The sequence below is a fragment of the Natator depressus genome, chromosome 20 (assembly GCF_965152275.1).
Source record: "Natator depressus isolate rNatDep1 chromosome 20, rNatDep2.hap1, whole genome shotgun sequence".
In the NCBI taxonomy this organism is placed as follows: domain Eukaryota; kingdom Metazoa; phylum Chordata; order Testudines; family Cheloniidae; genus Natator; species Natator depressus.
In genome coordinates, this window is record NC_134253.1 from 1,447,063 (window position 1) to 1,462,450 (window position 15,388).

At 64.7% G+C, this 15,388-nt stretch overlaps 2 protein-coding genes across 3 annotated transcripts; both read right to left on the minus strand.

Annotated features, from left to right (window-relative positions):
* Positions 1 to 434: 434 nt before the first annotated feature.
* On the minus strand, positions 435 to 9,612 carry DDX23 (DEAD-box helicase 23). 2 transcript variants are annotated; one of them, XM_074934912.1, is made up of 17 exons: positions 9,468 to 9,612; positions 8,858 to 9,051; positions 8,560 to 8,658; positions 7,795 to 7,891; positions 7,069 to 7,134; positions 6,592 to 6,730; positions 6,338 to 6,471; positions 5,874 to 5,986; positions 5,193 to 5,336; positions 4,678 to 4,903; positions 4,250 to 4,395; positions 3,920 to 4,097; positions 3,606 to 3,848; positions 3,175 to 3,326; positions 2,850 to 2,958; positions 1,820 to 1,994; positions 435 to 1,327 (listed from the first exon to the last, which is right to left on the minus strand). In XM_074934912.1, exons 2-17 carry the CDS (start codon positions 9,049 to 9,051, stop codon positions 1,104 to 1,106), a joined length of 2,439 nt encoding a protein of 812 aa, XP_074791013.1. In that variant the 5' UTR covers positions 9,468 to 9,612; the 3' UTR covers positions 435 to 1,103. The 2 variants fall into 2 exon arrangements, with proteins under 2 accessions (XP_074791013.1, XP_074791012.1); XM_074934911.1 differs by having other exon boundaries at positions 436 to 1,327; positions 7,795 to 7,894.
* Positions 9,613 to 11,626: 2,014 nt separating this feature from the next.
* On the minus strand, positions 11,627 to 14,027 carry RND1 (Rho family GTPase 1). Its single transcript, XM_074934888.1, has 3 exons — positions 13,874 to 14,027; positions 12,711 to 12,845; positions 11,627 to 12,457 (listed from the first exon to the last, which is right to left on the minus strand). The coding sequence occupies exons 1-3, from the start codon at positions 13,892 to 13,894 to the stop codon at positions 12,212 to 12,214; spliced, it is 402 nt and encodes a 133-aa protein (XP_074790989.1). The 5' UTR covers positions 13,895 to 14,027; the 3' UTR covers positions 11,627 to 12,211.
* Positions 14,028 to 15,388: the final 1,361 nt, after the last annotated feature.

The following is a 15,388-nucleotide window of genomic DNA, read 5'->3' on the forward strand; positions in this document are numbered from 1 at the left end:
CCCCCAGCCTGTGCTCACCAAGGAGGTGGGGGAGAAAATAAGGGGCCGGGCACCAGAACCCCCCCGCCCCGTGCTCACCAAGGGGGGGGGGCAGGACAAGGGGCCGGGCGCCAGAACCCCCCAGCCTGTGCTCACCGGGGGGGGGGAGATAATAAGGGGCCAGGCGCCAGAACCCCCCAGTCTGGCTCTTCCCTGGCACCCCCTCCAGGCACGCGGGGGAAGGAGGGGGAGCGGGGGCACGGCCAGCGTCCTGCAAACACACATCGTCTCGGCAGCTTTATTCCTGCTTTTCACTTCAGATTCAACAAGAATTTATACATAAAAAAGGGCCCAAGCGCCACGTCCCATCAGCTGATGGGCACACAGGAAACCCCCCCCCCCACAAAAAACAACTCCACCCCAAAGGACAACAGGTGCCAGCAGAAGCTCCTGGGAGCTGGTAGGGGCCAGATCACACCCTGCTCCCCCACACCACTGTCCACATATCCAGGGGAAAGGGTTTGGCTTACCCTCTTAAAACCAATGGGTGGAGGGCTCTGCCCCCTTGGGGCCAGGGTCCCCCCTGGGGGGAGGCAGCCTGCGAATAGGGAGAGTCGAGACTACAGCTGGAGGGAGGAGCTGGCTGGTGGCTGCACAGGGATCCTGGGGCAGGGGGGGCGAATCCAGCCCCTGACACTTCCTGGGAGTCAGGCGTGTCCCGTGCGTGGATTTGATCTGGATCAGGAGCCAGGCAGAGCCCCACCCCGTGGGGGACTGGAGTAGAGCCGGTCTAGTTTGGTCCCAGGGGTTCTCCTGGCAAGCGCTGCCCACGGTGGAGCCCCAGGACCCAGCACGAGGGGCCTGGCTCGGGCTCCAGGCTCCGTTTAAAGCTCAGGCCTGGGAACGCAGGGACAGAGTTGCTGCCCCAAAGGGTGGCTCTTCCTCCATCCGTCCCGCCTCGACCCAGGGGCTGGGGTCACAGACGACTTGCAGAGCTCCCCGCTGAAGGGGGAGGCTGGTTACAAAGGCCAGGCAGCCCCTGGCACCCCAAGTCTGCTGGCTGGCAGTAGATGGCAACCGGGCAGCCAGGTCCCAGCTGTCGAAGTCCCGCGGCTCCCTGGGACTCACGCAAAGATGGTCTCCTCCCGTCTCTTCTTGGTGAGGATGGTGCCCGGCTTGTGCTGGGCATCGGGGTGGTTGGCCAGCTCCGGGGGACATGACGACACCGGGCTCTCCAGGATGGCTTGCTTCAGGTCGTAGAAGACCGTGGAGTCCTCCTTGGTCAGGAAGGTGATGGCCACTCCGCTCTTGCCGGCTCGGCCCGTACGGCCAATACGGTGGATGTAATCTGCAGAGAAGCACCACGGTCAGATGGTGATTTGCCACTGAAATGCAGCCACCTCTGGGGGGGGCTCGGCTGCTGATTAAACAGAGCTTGCTCACCTGCTACAGAAATGCAGCCACCTCTTGGGTAGGCCATAGCAGCACAGCCAACTATTGGGCAGGCAGGGGGTGGGGGGGGGGATTTTAGGAAGACAGAACAGGATCACCCACGCTGGAATTCAGGTAGGGTGTCAGGATTAATCCATTGCCCTGGGATCTTTAACGACCCTCTGGTTTGTCTCCTCTGAAAGCTGGTGCGTGCAGCAGCAGAGCGCCCCCTACGTCGGGCGCGAGGGGAAAGCCCTCACTGAGCCCCTGACCCTGCAGCTCCCTGGCCGTTGCCCATCGAAGTGCTGAGTCAGGCCGACCGTGCTTAGCTGGGGAGAGAGGGGTCTGCACAGCAGGGCAAGGGGAAGCCTCCCTCGAGGACAGCCCTGTCCCCGAAGCCAGGACTCACCTTCGATGTTCTTGGCCATGTCGTAGTTCACCACCATGGAGACGTCCTGGATGTCGATACCGCGCCCAGCCACATCCGTGGCCACCAGAATGTCCTTGGCACCGGCCTTCAGGTTGGAAAGGGCGAATTCTCGCTGCTCCTGGCCTTTGCCGCCATGCAGGGTGCAGGCGTTGTACTGCGGGGGGGAGAGGGAAGACCATAGTGCAGGGCTGGGGCAGGAACTGACCGCAGGGCTGCCCACAGCTCAGCACGGGGCCAGCGGGAGGGATGCAAGAATTCACCAGCAGGCTCCAGAAGAGCTGGAGAGCCTGGGAGACGGGGTGGATCACACGGTACCTGTCAGCGTGCACCCAACAGCCCCCCGGGCTTGGAGCCTGCCAGCTGATCGCGCTGCCCTGCAGATGTCTCTTCCACAGCCCCCCCCGCCCGCAGGGCAGTGGGGGAGAGGAGGAAGGGGCTGCATGCAGAATGGGCACCCTTCCCCCTGCAGCCCCCACACAGGCCCCAGGCCAGCGAGGCAGACCCTGGCACTTGTGGCTCAGCAGAGGGATGCGGGAGGCGCCCCTGCGGGCTGGATGGGGCTCCGACCCGAGGGCTGCAGCGCAGGATCCTCCCACGGGGTGGCAGTAACTCGCTGCCAGTTCAAGGCGACCTGGCCAAGCGCCAGCAGCAGGAACCCGAGCCATAGAGGGCTGGTCAGGCTGAGTTTTGGGTTCTGACCCAGACCCAGTATCACCTGGGTCGACCTGACCCCTCCCCACTGAACCCAAGTCAGTGCTGCCCCCTCCTGCCCCCGGGGCTGGCACAGCAGCAGCAGCTGCGACCCCAGCCCCTGCCATCCACTGCCCCGTGGCGCTGTGCGCACCATGGCGCTGTGACTCCTGTTTTCCCACCCGACCCACGGAGCAGCACTGGGCTCTGCCAGATGGGCAGGGGCTGGGACTTGGGGCTCCAGGGGGCCCTAGAGCCGCTTAGCCTGGCCCTGGCCCCACAGGGCCGACATGGACACTTCTCAGGGGCTGGCACATACCCCCATCTTCTCCAGGGACTTAGCCAGCACGTCGCAGCCCTTCTTCTGGTTGACGAAGATGATGATGGGCGGGTCGAAGCCCTGCTCCAGGATGGCCAGCAACTTCTTCCTGTTGGGGAGGGGCAGAGAGGGTGGTGTCAGCAGGCAGGACAAGCTCAGGCCCCCACAGTCCTCCCAAGCCTCACCAGGCTGCCCTCCAAAGTGCCGTCCATTTCTTCACTGTGCTCCAGGACAGACCCTGCCAGAGAGCCTCCCATAGGAACCCTGACGCCCTGCCCTGCCCGCCCCTGCAGCCCAGCTCCAGCGAGAGCCCCCAACCTCCTACCTCTTCTCCCCCTCGGACATGAGGAAGACCTTCTGCTCCACGCGTTCGTGTGGCTTGCCGGCCGAGCCGATGTAGACCACGGCAGGGCGGCGCAGGTAGCTGCGGGCCAGGCGCTCCACCGCCGGGGGCATGGTGGCCGTGAACATCACAGTCTGCAAGAGAGGGCCCGTGAGTGCAGCAGCTTCCGGGGGCTCCCCTGCCGCCCCTCCCTGCGGGCCGGTCCTGGGCAGTGAAGGGGTATGGGACCCAGCTGGGCAGGCCCAGGACACACTGGGACTCAGGGGAGAAAGGGCTGAATTGCCCCTCGACTGGCCTGTCTGTGCTCACCCAGCATCCACTTGGGGCCCAGGACCTCACCCCCCCCCGGCACCTGGCTCCCAGCCCCATGTCTGTCCCCCTCCCCTTGGCCCCAGCGTCCAAGCCCTGCTGACCTGTCTGTACTTGTGCTTGCCCGACTCGAAGTTGGCCAGCATCTTCTCGGGGTCTTCGGCCTCGTCGGTGTCGGGCTTCTGGTTGGTGACAGGCATGTGCTCCAGGATCTTCTGCACGTCGGGCTCGAAGCCCATGTCGATCATTCGGTCCGCCTCGTCCAGCACCACGTAGGTGCAGCGGCTCAGCACCAAGTAGCGGTTCTCCAGCACATCAATGAGCCGCCCGGGCGTGGCGATGACGATCTGCAGGGGGCGGCAGGAAGGTCAGAGCCCGCAGAGCCCAGCCCCTCGCCCCCCGCAGCCTCGGCACTCACCTCGCAGCCCATGCGCAGCCGGAAGCCCTGGTCCTCCCGGGAGATGCCCCCGATTACAGCCACTGTGCGGATACCCAGAGGCTTCCCAAACTTGATGGTCTCCTCCTCGATCTGCTGGGCCAGCTCACGGGTCGGGGCCAGGATGATGGCGTAGGGGCCCTGGTCCGACTCCTCAATCCTGCAGGCGACGGAGCACATGTGGGACCATTTCCCCCATGAGCCAACCTTTCCCACACCCTGGGAAGCCCCTCTTGTCCCCCAGGCCCCTGGCGTACCAGGGCCAGCCACCCCCCCCCGTTCGGGGAAGGCAGAGCGGCCAGTCGGCCTCACCTGTCGATCTTGGGCAGTGTCGTAATCCACACCAGCAGTGGGATCAGGAAGGCAGCCGTCTTGCCGCTGCCAGTCTCGGCCACGCCGATGATGTCGCGGTTCTGCAGGCCAATGGGGATGGCCTGGCGCTGGATGGGGGTGGGCTCCTGGATGGATAGAGAACAGAGACGCCTAGGACGGAGAAGGACCCCTGTGCCCAAGTCTGGCTTCACCAAGGAGAGATCAGGGGGCTGGGAACTGAACACAGGAGTCCTGGCTCCCTGTTTGCACTCCCCGGCCCCAACCAGAGACTAGAGTCCTAGGTCCGGACCCAGCTCCTACCACCAGGCCGAGCACCCACAAGAGCCTAGTTCAGATCTGGATCCCCATCAACAAAGGGCCAGTCACCCCTTGACCCAGGAGGTTGCGGGGCAGGCCCCGGCTCTCACCTTGTAGCCACACTTGTCTATCACCTCCAGGATGTGCGGGGGCAGGGAGGAGTCCTTCCAGGAGCGGATGGGGTTGGGGATCTTGCCCCCCTTGGTGGTGATGCTGTAGTCCTCACGGAAGATACGCCAGTCCCTGTCCGTCATCTCGTCCAGTTTCTTCTGGGACCAGTGCCGATCATCCCAGCGCTGCTTGGCCTCCTTCTTCCGCAGCTTGCGCAGCCGGGCCCTGGCACCAGGGAAGGGAGCAGCTCAGGTCTCACCCAAACTCTGCCAACCAGCCCAGAGACTGCACGTCCCAGCATGCACTGGGCCACCTTAAGACCCACAGAGGCTCCACATCCCAGCATCCCGAGCCTTCCCTGCACAACCCTAACCCATCCCTGTGCCCACCCAGCCCAGGATCTCTGGCCCAGCAATGGCCGATTCTGAGAAGGGGTAACCCAGCCCTGGCCGAGCCATGTGTGCAGGTGGTGGCATCCTGGCCCCCAAACCTGACCCCATAGTGGGTCACTCACTCCTCCTGCTCCTTCTCCTCCAGCGTCCGCCTCTTCTCCATCAGGTCCCCGTAGAAGCGTGACTGCTCCCGCTTCTGCTGCTTCAGGTCGATGCCGGCAATGAAGCCCCTGCCCAGCAGCTGTACCTGGTGCCGCTCCTTGTACCTGTGGGAGAAGACATAGCCTGCTGGCACGGGACCCCCTGGCAGATCTCAGCATAGTGTGCCCCCCTCAGTGCCCCCCGGCAGACGGGGGTGCCACTCAGAGTAGGCTTAGGGGCCAGGTTTAGTCCCCATTACCGCAGTGCAGCTAGCCAACCTGCTATTTCACACCCCTCAGGGGCAGGGAGTTCCCCCTCCCTGGGACTGCTGCGTCCTGACTCCCACACTCTCCCATGCCCTGCGCTAACCACTAGCCTGACTCCCCTCCTGGACCCAGGAGTTCTGACACCCCCCAGCTCCAACCACTAGATCCCACTCCCCTCCCAGAATGGATAAAAGAACCCAGGAGTCCTGCCTCTCTGCCTTCCCTGCTCTACTTAACTACCCCCCTATCCCAGCAATGCTAGATATTTCCCCCCACCCCTGTATGGACAGCCTCTGTGTATTTCCATCTTCCTTCCTGCCTCCTACAGACCCCAGTCTGTAGGGGGGCCACAATCCAGCAGCAATTGTCCGATCTGCCCTGCGCCGCACTACTCACAGCGGGTTGTAGTCGATGGACGTGTCCTCTGACGCGTCCCATTCAAAGACGAATTTTCGGTCATTCAAGTGCCGGGTGCGTCTGCGCTTCTTGATCCCACCCAGGTACCGCTCCTGTGAGGGGAGCCCAGCCGTCAGCCCCACCAGCTCAGCCCCCAGCCCAGCCCTACCCCAGAAAAGAGGCTCAGTCCCACTGAACCCATGGAAAATGAGGCCTGGAAAAGGGGAGGGACTGATCTGAGGTCAGAGAGAATCCAGAGGGAAGGGAACCCAGGAGTCCTGAATCCCAGCCTCACCCCTTGCTATAACCACTAGCTTCCCAGGGCCAGGATAGAACCCAGGAGTCCTGGCCCCCCAACCCCCATTCTGGTCTCAGACCCTTCTTCCTGCACTGTCAGGCCCTCGAGTCCTGAGTGGGTGGGGGCAGCGCTGTGACTCCCAAGGAGCCCCTGGCACAGCGGATACCTTGATGGCGTGCAGCTCCTTGCTCTTGTCCTTCTCCTCACGGATTTTCTGTCTCCCCTCCTCATCCTCATTGCCGTTGGTCTCCCGCTCCATGCGTTCCCGACGCTCCCTGCGCTCGCGTTCCTGGGGGTCCTCTGGGGGGGGGGAGCAGACACAGGACATCACACACCCGGGGAGGGGGAAGGGTGCTCCTTCCCAGCCTCACCCCCATCAGGAGGGCCACCCAGAGCACCCTGGGGGAGAGGGGGACTTACCCAGCATCTTCCTCCCTAGATCCTGAAACTGCTTCCTCTTCTTCCTCTCATCCTCCAGCAGCCTCTGCCGCTCCTCCACCTCCTGCTGCCGCCGCTTCAGCGCCTCGGCCTCCCGCTCGGCCTTGGACAGGAACTTGGGCTGGAGGGCAGAGGGGGCAGTGAGCATGGCACCAGGCCTGTCCCCAGAGCCGGGGCAGCGCAGGCCAGCACCCACACAGCCTGCCCTGGAAGGGGGGCGGGGAGAGGAGCGGCTTTGGACCCTTTGGCCCACTCTGGTGAGGCTGCCAGCCCAGGGGCATCACAGCCAACTTTGGGGGGGCAACAGACCCACCAGGAATCAGCCTGAGAACCAACCGCTTGGTGCCCCATCCGCCTCCCGACCCAGAGGGGAAAGGGGGCCACGTCTGCCCCACCACAGCAGTGGGGGGAGGGGAAGATGCCCCTACAATGAGGGTGGGGGTGGGGACATATTCTCACCTTGGCCTCGGCCTCCTCTTCAGCTTTCTTCTTGGCCAGCAGCTCCTCCAGAGACAGAGGCTGGGCCTGGAAACACAGGGTGTTAACATCCCCAGAGCCAACCCCCGTCCTGCCCCGTCCCCATCCAGGATCGCTGGCATACCCTTCAGCCCAGCTGCCCCAAGCTGTGCTGTGGGGGGAGGCAGCAAGCAAACCCCTGGAGTGTCTAAGTGCTTGGGGGTTCCCTGCACCAACCTGGAACGCACCGTGCCCATCCAAGACACCAGGAGACTGAGCCAGACACGAGGCTGCGATGGGACGGGGACTCAATCCTATGGCTGCTCGTGCAGGGAACACACCTCCCAACCCACAGAGGGGCAGCCCCCCCCCGGGTCTCTGGGGAGACCTGCCCGGGATCCATGCTCAGCCCTGGGCTCCAAAGCAGAAACGCTTGGGGGACAGGGACGGAATAGCCAGGCTTGAGGGAGGGCACCAACTGCTACCGTGGGGGGGTGTCACTGCGCCTGAGACCTGGGGAGGGAACCCAGGGGACGCACACAGGGAGAGCGCAGAGGCTGCACATCTGGACCAACGAGGGGCAGGAGTGGGGGCCGCCTGCCCGCTGCAAGGAGCCAGCCCCGGCAGATACCCACCACCACCACCCAGCACAGCTCCTGTGGCCCCTCAGCCCTTTGGGGGGGGGGGGGGAGGGCAGAACTCTACCTGCCTTCCCACCCCCACTCCCACCTTCTCCTTCTTCAACGCCGCGTCCTCCTCCTCCTCCCCCCTCCGTGAGTCTCGCTCCCTCCGTGATTTGGAGTCTTTGCCTCGGCTCGGGGACAAGCTTCTGAGCGAGAGAAAAAACGGACATGAGACACGCTCCTACCTCCAACCCCGGCCAAACTTTCCCCCAACCCCGACTCAACACCTCCACTGCCCCCCATCCGGCGGGGCTAGAGGCCATTAGCCCACTGATCCTGGTCCCACACTCGGCAATCACGGCAAGGGCTCTAGGAACAGACAGGGTCCCATGGCTCCCCCTTACTCTGAAACGGCCTGGGAAACCACCCAGCTTCCTCCTGGTGCAGGGCCGCTCGGGCTGGGCTCTCAGCTGAGCAAGCTCCGGCCAGCTCCAGCCTTTGAGAGCAGGCCATGGCCAGGCAAAGCCCAGACGCAGCAGGAAGTGGGGCTGCTGGCTCAGTAGGGGACCTCGATCAGCACCCCACCTCGGGGGCAGAAGGCGTCGCGCTGCTCATGGAGGAGAAGGGAGACCAGAGCCCTTCCCCACTCACCCTTGTTACAGGCTCCACAGCGTGACAGCAAGAACCCCAACGTCCCCCTCCAGCCCAGCAGGGTCCGTTGGACTCTGTTCATTTCCGGTTTAACCAGACACACAGAGACGCCTGTGCTGTGCTGCTCTACGGTGCTGAGCCCCAGAGGTGGCTGCACTCCCAGAGACACTCCTGTGACACCGTATGTGTTGGCAGGAGGAGTGGGGGCACGAGGGTTCACCTGGAGCGTTTCCTGTCCTTGTCCCGCCGGTGTCCATCTTTCTCCCGCTCGCGATCCTTCTTATTCCGCTCGCGCTCACGCTCTTTGTGTCTCCGGTCCCTGCGAGGGCAGAGCCCCAGGAATCGGTTACAACCCAGCCTAACTCCACAAGCAGCCCCCCACCCCCTCCAAATCAGAGCCACAAAGAGCCCCAGCCCTCCCGCAAACCCTGCACCTTCCCCCCGCACCCCCTTCTGGTGCGGCCTCATGCCCCCCCCGCCCCGCCCCGCCCCGCCCCGCCCCGCCCAGGGGTTGTCACCTCTCTGCTGACTTGGACCTGGAGCGGGATCTGGACCGGCTGCCCCGCCTCCTCTCCCGGGACCGGTGCCGCTTCCTCTCCTTGGACGGGGAGCTCTTCCGGTCGCGATCCCTGTCCGGGGAGCGCGAGCGTTTCCTCTCCTCCTTGGGGGGCGACAGGTCCCGCTCCTTCTTGTCGGGCACTTCCCCAGCCATCTGACGGGGCAGGGAGAGCCCTTAGCAGTGGGGGGACCAGCCCCCGGCTCGGACCCACCTCCCCTGGGCTCCTCAGGCCTGGCACCGCCCCCCCCCGGCAAGACTCACACGCGGGACAACATGGGGGGCTGGCCCCAGGGCAGGGGGCTGGCTGGCTCGGGGGGGCTGGGAACGGGCCCGGGGTCTCTCCATGTTATGGCCTGGGCAGAGCACTGGGGGGCCTTGGCGGGTCACGGGGCGTGGACCCTTTTAATTCTGGGTTAACGGTAAACTGGTTAACGTCCCCCCCCGCCCCGGGCGAGAACCCCGGAGTCCGGGCTCCCCTCCACCCCCCGCCCCGGGCGAGAACCCCGGAGTCCGGGCTCCCCTCCACCCCCCGCCCCGGGCGAGAACCCCGGAGTCCGGGCCCCCCTCACCTCCCGGCTCCTACTAGGCCTCACAGCCCCTGCGCAGCAGCCGCCATCTTAGCGACTCGCGCCGGGCCCTGCGCGGAGCAGCGGGGGTGCCGCGCGGCATGCCGGGAACGCGAGTCCGGGCCGTCCCGGCCGGCTGCCGGCGCTTCCCCGCCGCAACCACAGTTCCCAGCAGGCACCGCGCGGCGCGCCGCTGGAATGCTGGGAAATGTAGTTCCCGCCCGTCCTCCGGGGGCTGAGTCCGACAGCGCCTCCTGCTGCCCAGCCCACTGCAGCCTCCTCCCCCCACCCCACTGCTGCCCCCAGCCTGCCCTGCTGCCCCCCTCCACCCCAGCCCCACTGCTGCCCCCCACCCCACTGCTGCCCCCAGCCTGCCCTGCTGCCCCCCTCCACCCCAGCCCCACTGCTGCCCCCCACCCCACTGCTGCCCCCAGCCTGCCCAGCTGCCCCCTCCCCCCCAGCTACCCCTTCTGTGCAGCACCTCCCAGCCGCCCGCGTCTTGCTCAGCAGCCCCTGCTGCTCTGCCCCCCGGCGCAGTCCAGCTCTGCCGCAGCCCGTCGGCCTCCGTGGGTTCGGCTCCCCGCTGCTGGGCCCTGCGGGAGGCACCGAGCCCTTTCCCCGCCGCTGGCCGCAGGGCGCTCGGGGACGCTCCCCAGCACGGCGGCCGGAGCTGGGGCAGCCCCCTCGAGCCCCTCTCCCAGCCCGGCCAGGGTTGGGCTCCCAGTGCTCTCTTGAGCCAGCTGGTTCTGCAGCCCCAGAGCTTGCCCAGGGAGGGGCAGCTCCTGGCCCAACACGAGCCTGTGGTTCAGAGCCTCAACAGCAGCCCCCGCCCTCGAGCTGGGCTAAGGAGGGGCTCCCCTGCCCCTCCATCCATTAGCCACCCGCAGTCTCAGCTCCAGGGGCCATGGGGCCCTTCCTAGGGCCGGACGTGCCCAGCCCCCCAGTGTACCCTCCATCCCTCAGACCCAAAGGCTTGCCAGGCTGAGGGGGCAGGCCGCCATGGCTAACCCAACCTCCCTCCAGTCTATGCCCCAGGAGGAGCTGCTGCTGCAAGCCCCAGGGCCCAGCTGGCCCTGCCTAGCTGCCCCCTTGGCCTGACTGGAACCCACTAGCCCCTGCGCCCCCCTCCACAGCCGGGCACTTCCACGGAGCTCTTCCTTTGGGGGAGGCCTTCCAGGGCCCCTAGGTGGGGCCTGCCCTCCTCACCTGAGCCGCCCGCAGGGAGCCGTAGATAATCTCATCTGACCCCCACCCCTCCAAGGCCCGAGAACGCCCATCACCACAGCCCTAGGCAGCACCCGAAGATGCCAAGACGCCCCCCTTCTAGGGGGAAGGGCCCAGCTTTACCTCGCACCCAGCTCTGCCCCAGGCCCTGTGGCTCCCTACAGGGTGATCACATCCCCTCCTGCTCCTCTACTACTGAGAGGCGAGCTCAGCCCAGCTCAGGAGAGGGCCCTGTGGCCAGCATGCTCCCCCCAGCAGGTAACAGGGCTTGAAACTCGCTCCACCCCTTGAAATTCATCCCAGCCCCAGCCCCCCGGGACACCCCCGCAGGGCCCTGGGGAGAGCGGGAAGCAAGGGGGCTGTGTGCAGCACCAGGCTCCTGTACTTTCCTTGACGCCAGGTCTCATCTTGTCTCTGCCCCAAGGGGGTGCCGCACCCACTGCTCAGGCCCCCAGGGATCTGGCCTGTCCTCCCCCACCCCTGGGGCTGGACTTTGCCCCGGGACTCCCACTGCTGGGAGCGTGACTCATTTGCTGTCCGGGGTGTCAGCCAGGGGCTGAGCATCCAGCCAGATGCAGCTCAGTGCTTGCTCACCCAGGAACTGGGTGTCACCGTGGCCCTGCTGGAAGTGACATGGCTCTGGAGGGAGAGGGCTGCTTGTCAGAGGCCCCTGGATCCCCACAGTAGGGACTAGTGGTTAGCAAGAGGCTAGGAGCCAGGACTCCTGGGTTCTGCTCCTAGCTCTGTTGGTCTGCCCACAAGCTGGGGCAAGTCCCTGCCCAGCATAGCAACCCTGTCTGGGGAAGGAGATGGCACTTCTAGGGCCAAATCATTAGTTGTACCAGGTGTGTGTGATGGGGGGGAGGGGGTGTTTTCAACCTGATGTTTCACAGACACCACAGCAGCCCCTGCCACACAGCTGAGCCATTCTAGTCTCCATAATAAATAAGCTTTTTAATAACACTGAACATTGAACAGTTGTCCCCCCCCAGACAAGTCTATAAACCAGTTGCCTCCTTCCCACCGAGATAAGTGAAGGCAGAGCTGCCCCCGCGCTGGGAGGCGGGTAATGGCAAGGTTGGAAGCAGCCAGCTCTGGAGACAAGCAGCAGATGGAGGGGATGGGTTGCAGCCAGACACCTCGTGGGCATTCAACTAAATGGATGGGTCCTGCTGATGGGGCCTCCTGACTCCAAGGGTGGGGGGTGGTGTCGTCGAGAGCAGCTGCTTGCCAAGGTCCTTCTGCGGCGAGATGCCCGAGGGCCCTCTCATCACCCCGCCTCCATCTCTTCCTCTGAGAAGATGTGCCAAGTCTGCGTGCGAAGCGCTGGGATGGTGAAGGGATGATCCCAGGGATGCTGAGGCCAGTCAGGAACTGAAGGCCTCTCTGTGGGCCAAGGTGTCACCCCCCCTCCCATCTGGCCTGGGCCTTCAGGCAGCCCCTCCACAGCATCGGCGCGAGAACATCCAGAGGCAAGAGTCGGGGGTTTGGTCCGTCCGTCCCTGCCCTGGGGCCTGGCCCCTTCACATGATGGAGCAGCTTTTAGCCTTCTCCTTCTTGAAGGTGGAAGAGATGAGTTCGGAGCGGCTGGGCAGGTGCAGGAGTCTCTTGGAGAGGCTGCGCCCGGGGCTCTTGGGGGGCGGGGGGCTGGCCTTGCTCAGGCAGATGGTGGATGCTGTCCGGAAGATGCTGTGCACGCTCTTCTCCGACGTGAAGGCTGAACACTCCAGGTAGTTCTCTGCTCCCAGCTGCTTGGCCACAGCACAGCCCTGTAAGCCAGCCAAGGAAAGTGCCATCAGATGGAGCCAGGCACCGAGGCCTGCAGCTGCTGGCTAGGCTCACATCCCAGGTGGATTTGGGGCTCAGCTGAGTTACTGGTTCAGAGCCTCAGCCATGCTGGAACCAGAAAGCCAGCCCCTCTGGGGATGGATCAGAATTGGACCCTGGGACACCCCCAGGCTGCACTGTGGTTGTGCCGATCCCTGGCCGGGGGACAGGATGGGACTAGCTGAGCCCACTCACCTGCTCGTAGGAGATGGGCACCTGCTTCTGGTGGGACAGCTCCATCAGGGTGCTCAGGTCAGTCCGCAGATCTGTCTTGCAGCCAATCAGCAGCACGCGGGTGCTGGGGCAGTAGTCCAGGATTTCTGTCTTCCACTGCGTAGAGAAACTCGGGGTGAGTCAGACGCCTAGAGCCAACATCACTGGGCTTAGAGCCTGCAGGGAAGTCCCCTGGGGTGACTCGGCTGCTGCCCACAGGGCTTAGCTGCCCTGCCGCTCGGGTGCCCATCACTGGAAGGGTGTGGGTCTCACAATGCCACCCTGGCCTGGTGACAGCACAGCTCAGCCCAGTTGGGATCCTCACCCCATGGCTGGACCCTGCAGCCAACACCCTGTCAGAGCTTCCTCCCCTCCCCCCTCAGGATTAGGCCTGAGCACAGGATGGGGAGCCAGGAATGACTGGGCTGGGGAGGGTGTCCATTTTGGGCAGTGCCACCAGGTCTGAGCCTTTATACAAAAGGTCAGATCCACATTGGCAAAGGGATTTAAAGAACCATTCCCCCCCACCCCAGGTTTAAAACCCAGGGTCATCCCCCCCCACCCCGCCCCAGCACAACCAGAAGTGGAAGGAGCAGGAGGACAGGTGGCACTGATGCCCAGGGGAGCAGCATGGGCAGGGATGGGCACACTGCTCTTGGCCAGTGGGGCAGAAGGGGCTCCCCCCAAGTGTTTAAGCCAAGCAGAAAGTCTTGGAGAAGGAAATCAAGGGCTCACCCCTCAGGGTTAACCTCTGTCATCGTCCCCCCCCCCCCCCCCACACACAGCTGTAGAGCAGGTCAGGGGGGGCCCGGCCCTCCCATTATAAAATACCCAACCCCTGCAATCAGAGACCCCAGGGTGTCTGGGGCCTCAGAGGCCAGCAGGGTGCAGAGACCCCGGGGATGGTGTCCAACTGCCCTGCACTGAAGGACCCTCAGACCACCCCGGTGGTGCAGCCCGGAGCCAATGAGGGGCCAGTGCCTTGTCTTGTAACCAGCTCTCTTCACCACTGGCTGGGAGCACAACACCCCATCCCTGCCTGGGGGCTGGCTGCCCCAGGGCCCCCATGCTCCCCCCTGCTTTACACAGGGGTCAGATCTGTCATGGGGGGAGGGGGAGAGGCAGGGGGTGTGGGGGGTCCTCACCTTCTTCAGGGCGCTGTCCATGGTCTCAGGACGGCCCACATCGAAGCAGAGCAGGACGGCATCCGAGTCGCTGTAGCAGAGGGGGCGCACATTGTCATAGTATGGGGACCCTGTGGGGGGGTCACAGGTGAGTCCATGTCACCCCCTCACCCTGCCCTGAGCCAGGAGGGGGAAGCTGCTGTGATCAAGGATCCACCAGCACCCATGGCCTGTCCCATGGGGGGAGCAGGACCCTCCCAGGCAGGGGGCACTGCCCGGTCCGCTCACACCTCCCTACCCCCCCACATATGAAGCTGGGGGGACTGACTCCCCCACTGAATACAGCCGTGCAGCCAGGGCCCTCGCAGCCCCCAGTTCTCCCCCACCCCAGCATCCGAGGCTGCTCTGATCCACGCCTCCAGGAGCTGTTTATATAACCAGCCGCCTCCCCCCCAGAGCGAGCAGCGTCAGGGAGCCGGGGGTGGCGGCACACAGGCTGGTGGGGAGGGGGCCGTGTACCCCTGGGGAGAAGGACAGCACCGGTGCTTCCCCCACCCCATGGGCACAGGGGAGGGAAGGGCCGGGTGCCCTCCCCCACCCGCAGAAGCAGCATCCAAGGGTTTTGCAGCCCAGACGCTCTGTGCTCAGAATAGCAAACAGCCACGCTCCCTGCGCCAGCACATCGCCATAGCAACAAGGGGGATCCAAGCAAGACGGGACCCCCCCCGGGGGGATACTGCAGCAGCAAGGGAGGGGGCTGCATCTCTGCTGCAGGGGCTCCCCTATGAGGCCTCCCAACCTCCAGAGTCAGCCAAGGTTCCCCCACCCCAACTCCCATACTGCCCCCCTTATTTAGGGGATTTGTCCCCCCCTTCCTCCAGAGAAGAATCAGGAGCCTCCTGACCTAGGATTTCCCCCAGTAATACCCCTGCCCCCCACCCCCCAACCACAGGGAAGCTGCAGCGATTCACTGAGGGGAGGAGCACACCCTGTCCTCAGAGCCAGGAGCCCCCAGTGGGCTGTGGTTCACCTCTGCCTGGGGAGCTGGGCTACAGGGCCCCTGGGGACACTGGGCAGGGGTCTGCGTGGGACCCGGGCGGATGGGAGCAGTCTGGGGGACAGCAGCTCTTAGACCTACTGCTGTTTCGCCAACCATATTTGGATTCTGTCTTTGGTGGGGGTCAGTCCGAGCTGGCACATGGTTCCCCCGAGACAAGCCCCCAGTGCTGAGATGCCAGGGAAAGCCCATCCCCACTGTGGGGGGAGGTCGACAGGGGGCTGAGTGAGCTGCTGCAGCTGGCTTTAGGCAGGATTTGCAGGGGGAGGGGGCTGCACAAGGCAAAGCCAAATCCACCCCTGCAATGGTAGGGACCCCCCCCCATACTGAAAGAATTAAAGCAACCCACAGGGGGTCTCATGCCTTAAACCAACCCCCTCCCCCAAGAGCTCCCTGTTCAATTCCTCACACGCTCCCCTGCAGTGGGCGCTCCCCACACCCTGCACCAGGAACCCCCCCCCCCATAGAACCCAACAAAT

Bases quoted from the DNA above. Each gene is read 5' to 3' on its own strand.
- DDX23 (XM_074934911.1), bottom strand. From the start codon at position 9,051: ATGGCTGGGGAAGTGCCCGACAAGAAGGAGCGGGACCTGTCGCCCCCC. The intron at 6,472-6,591 runs GTAAGTCCCCCT...CCCCCCCCCCAG, and splicing joins TCTAGGGAGGAAGATGCTGG to AGGACCCCCAGGAACGCGAG. The intron at 5,337-5,873 runs GTGAGTAGTGCG...CTTCTCCCACAG, and splicing joins TCCATCGACTACAACCCGCT to GTACAAGGAGCGGCACCAGG.
- RND1 (XM_074934888.1), bottom strand. From the start codon at position 13,894: ATGGACAGCGCCCTGAAGAAG. The intron at 12,846-13,873 runs GTGAGGACCCCC...TTCTCTACGCAG, and splicing joins TGGACAGCGCCCTGAAGAAG to TGGAAGACAGAAATCCTGGA. The intron at 12,458-12,710 runs GTGAGTGGGCTC...GCTGGCTTACAG, and splicing joins TGCCCATCTCCTACGAGCAG to GGCTGTGCTGTGGCCAAGCA.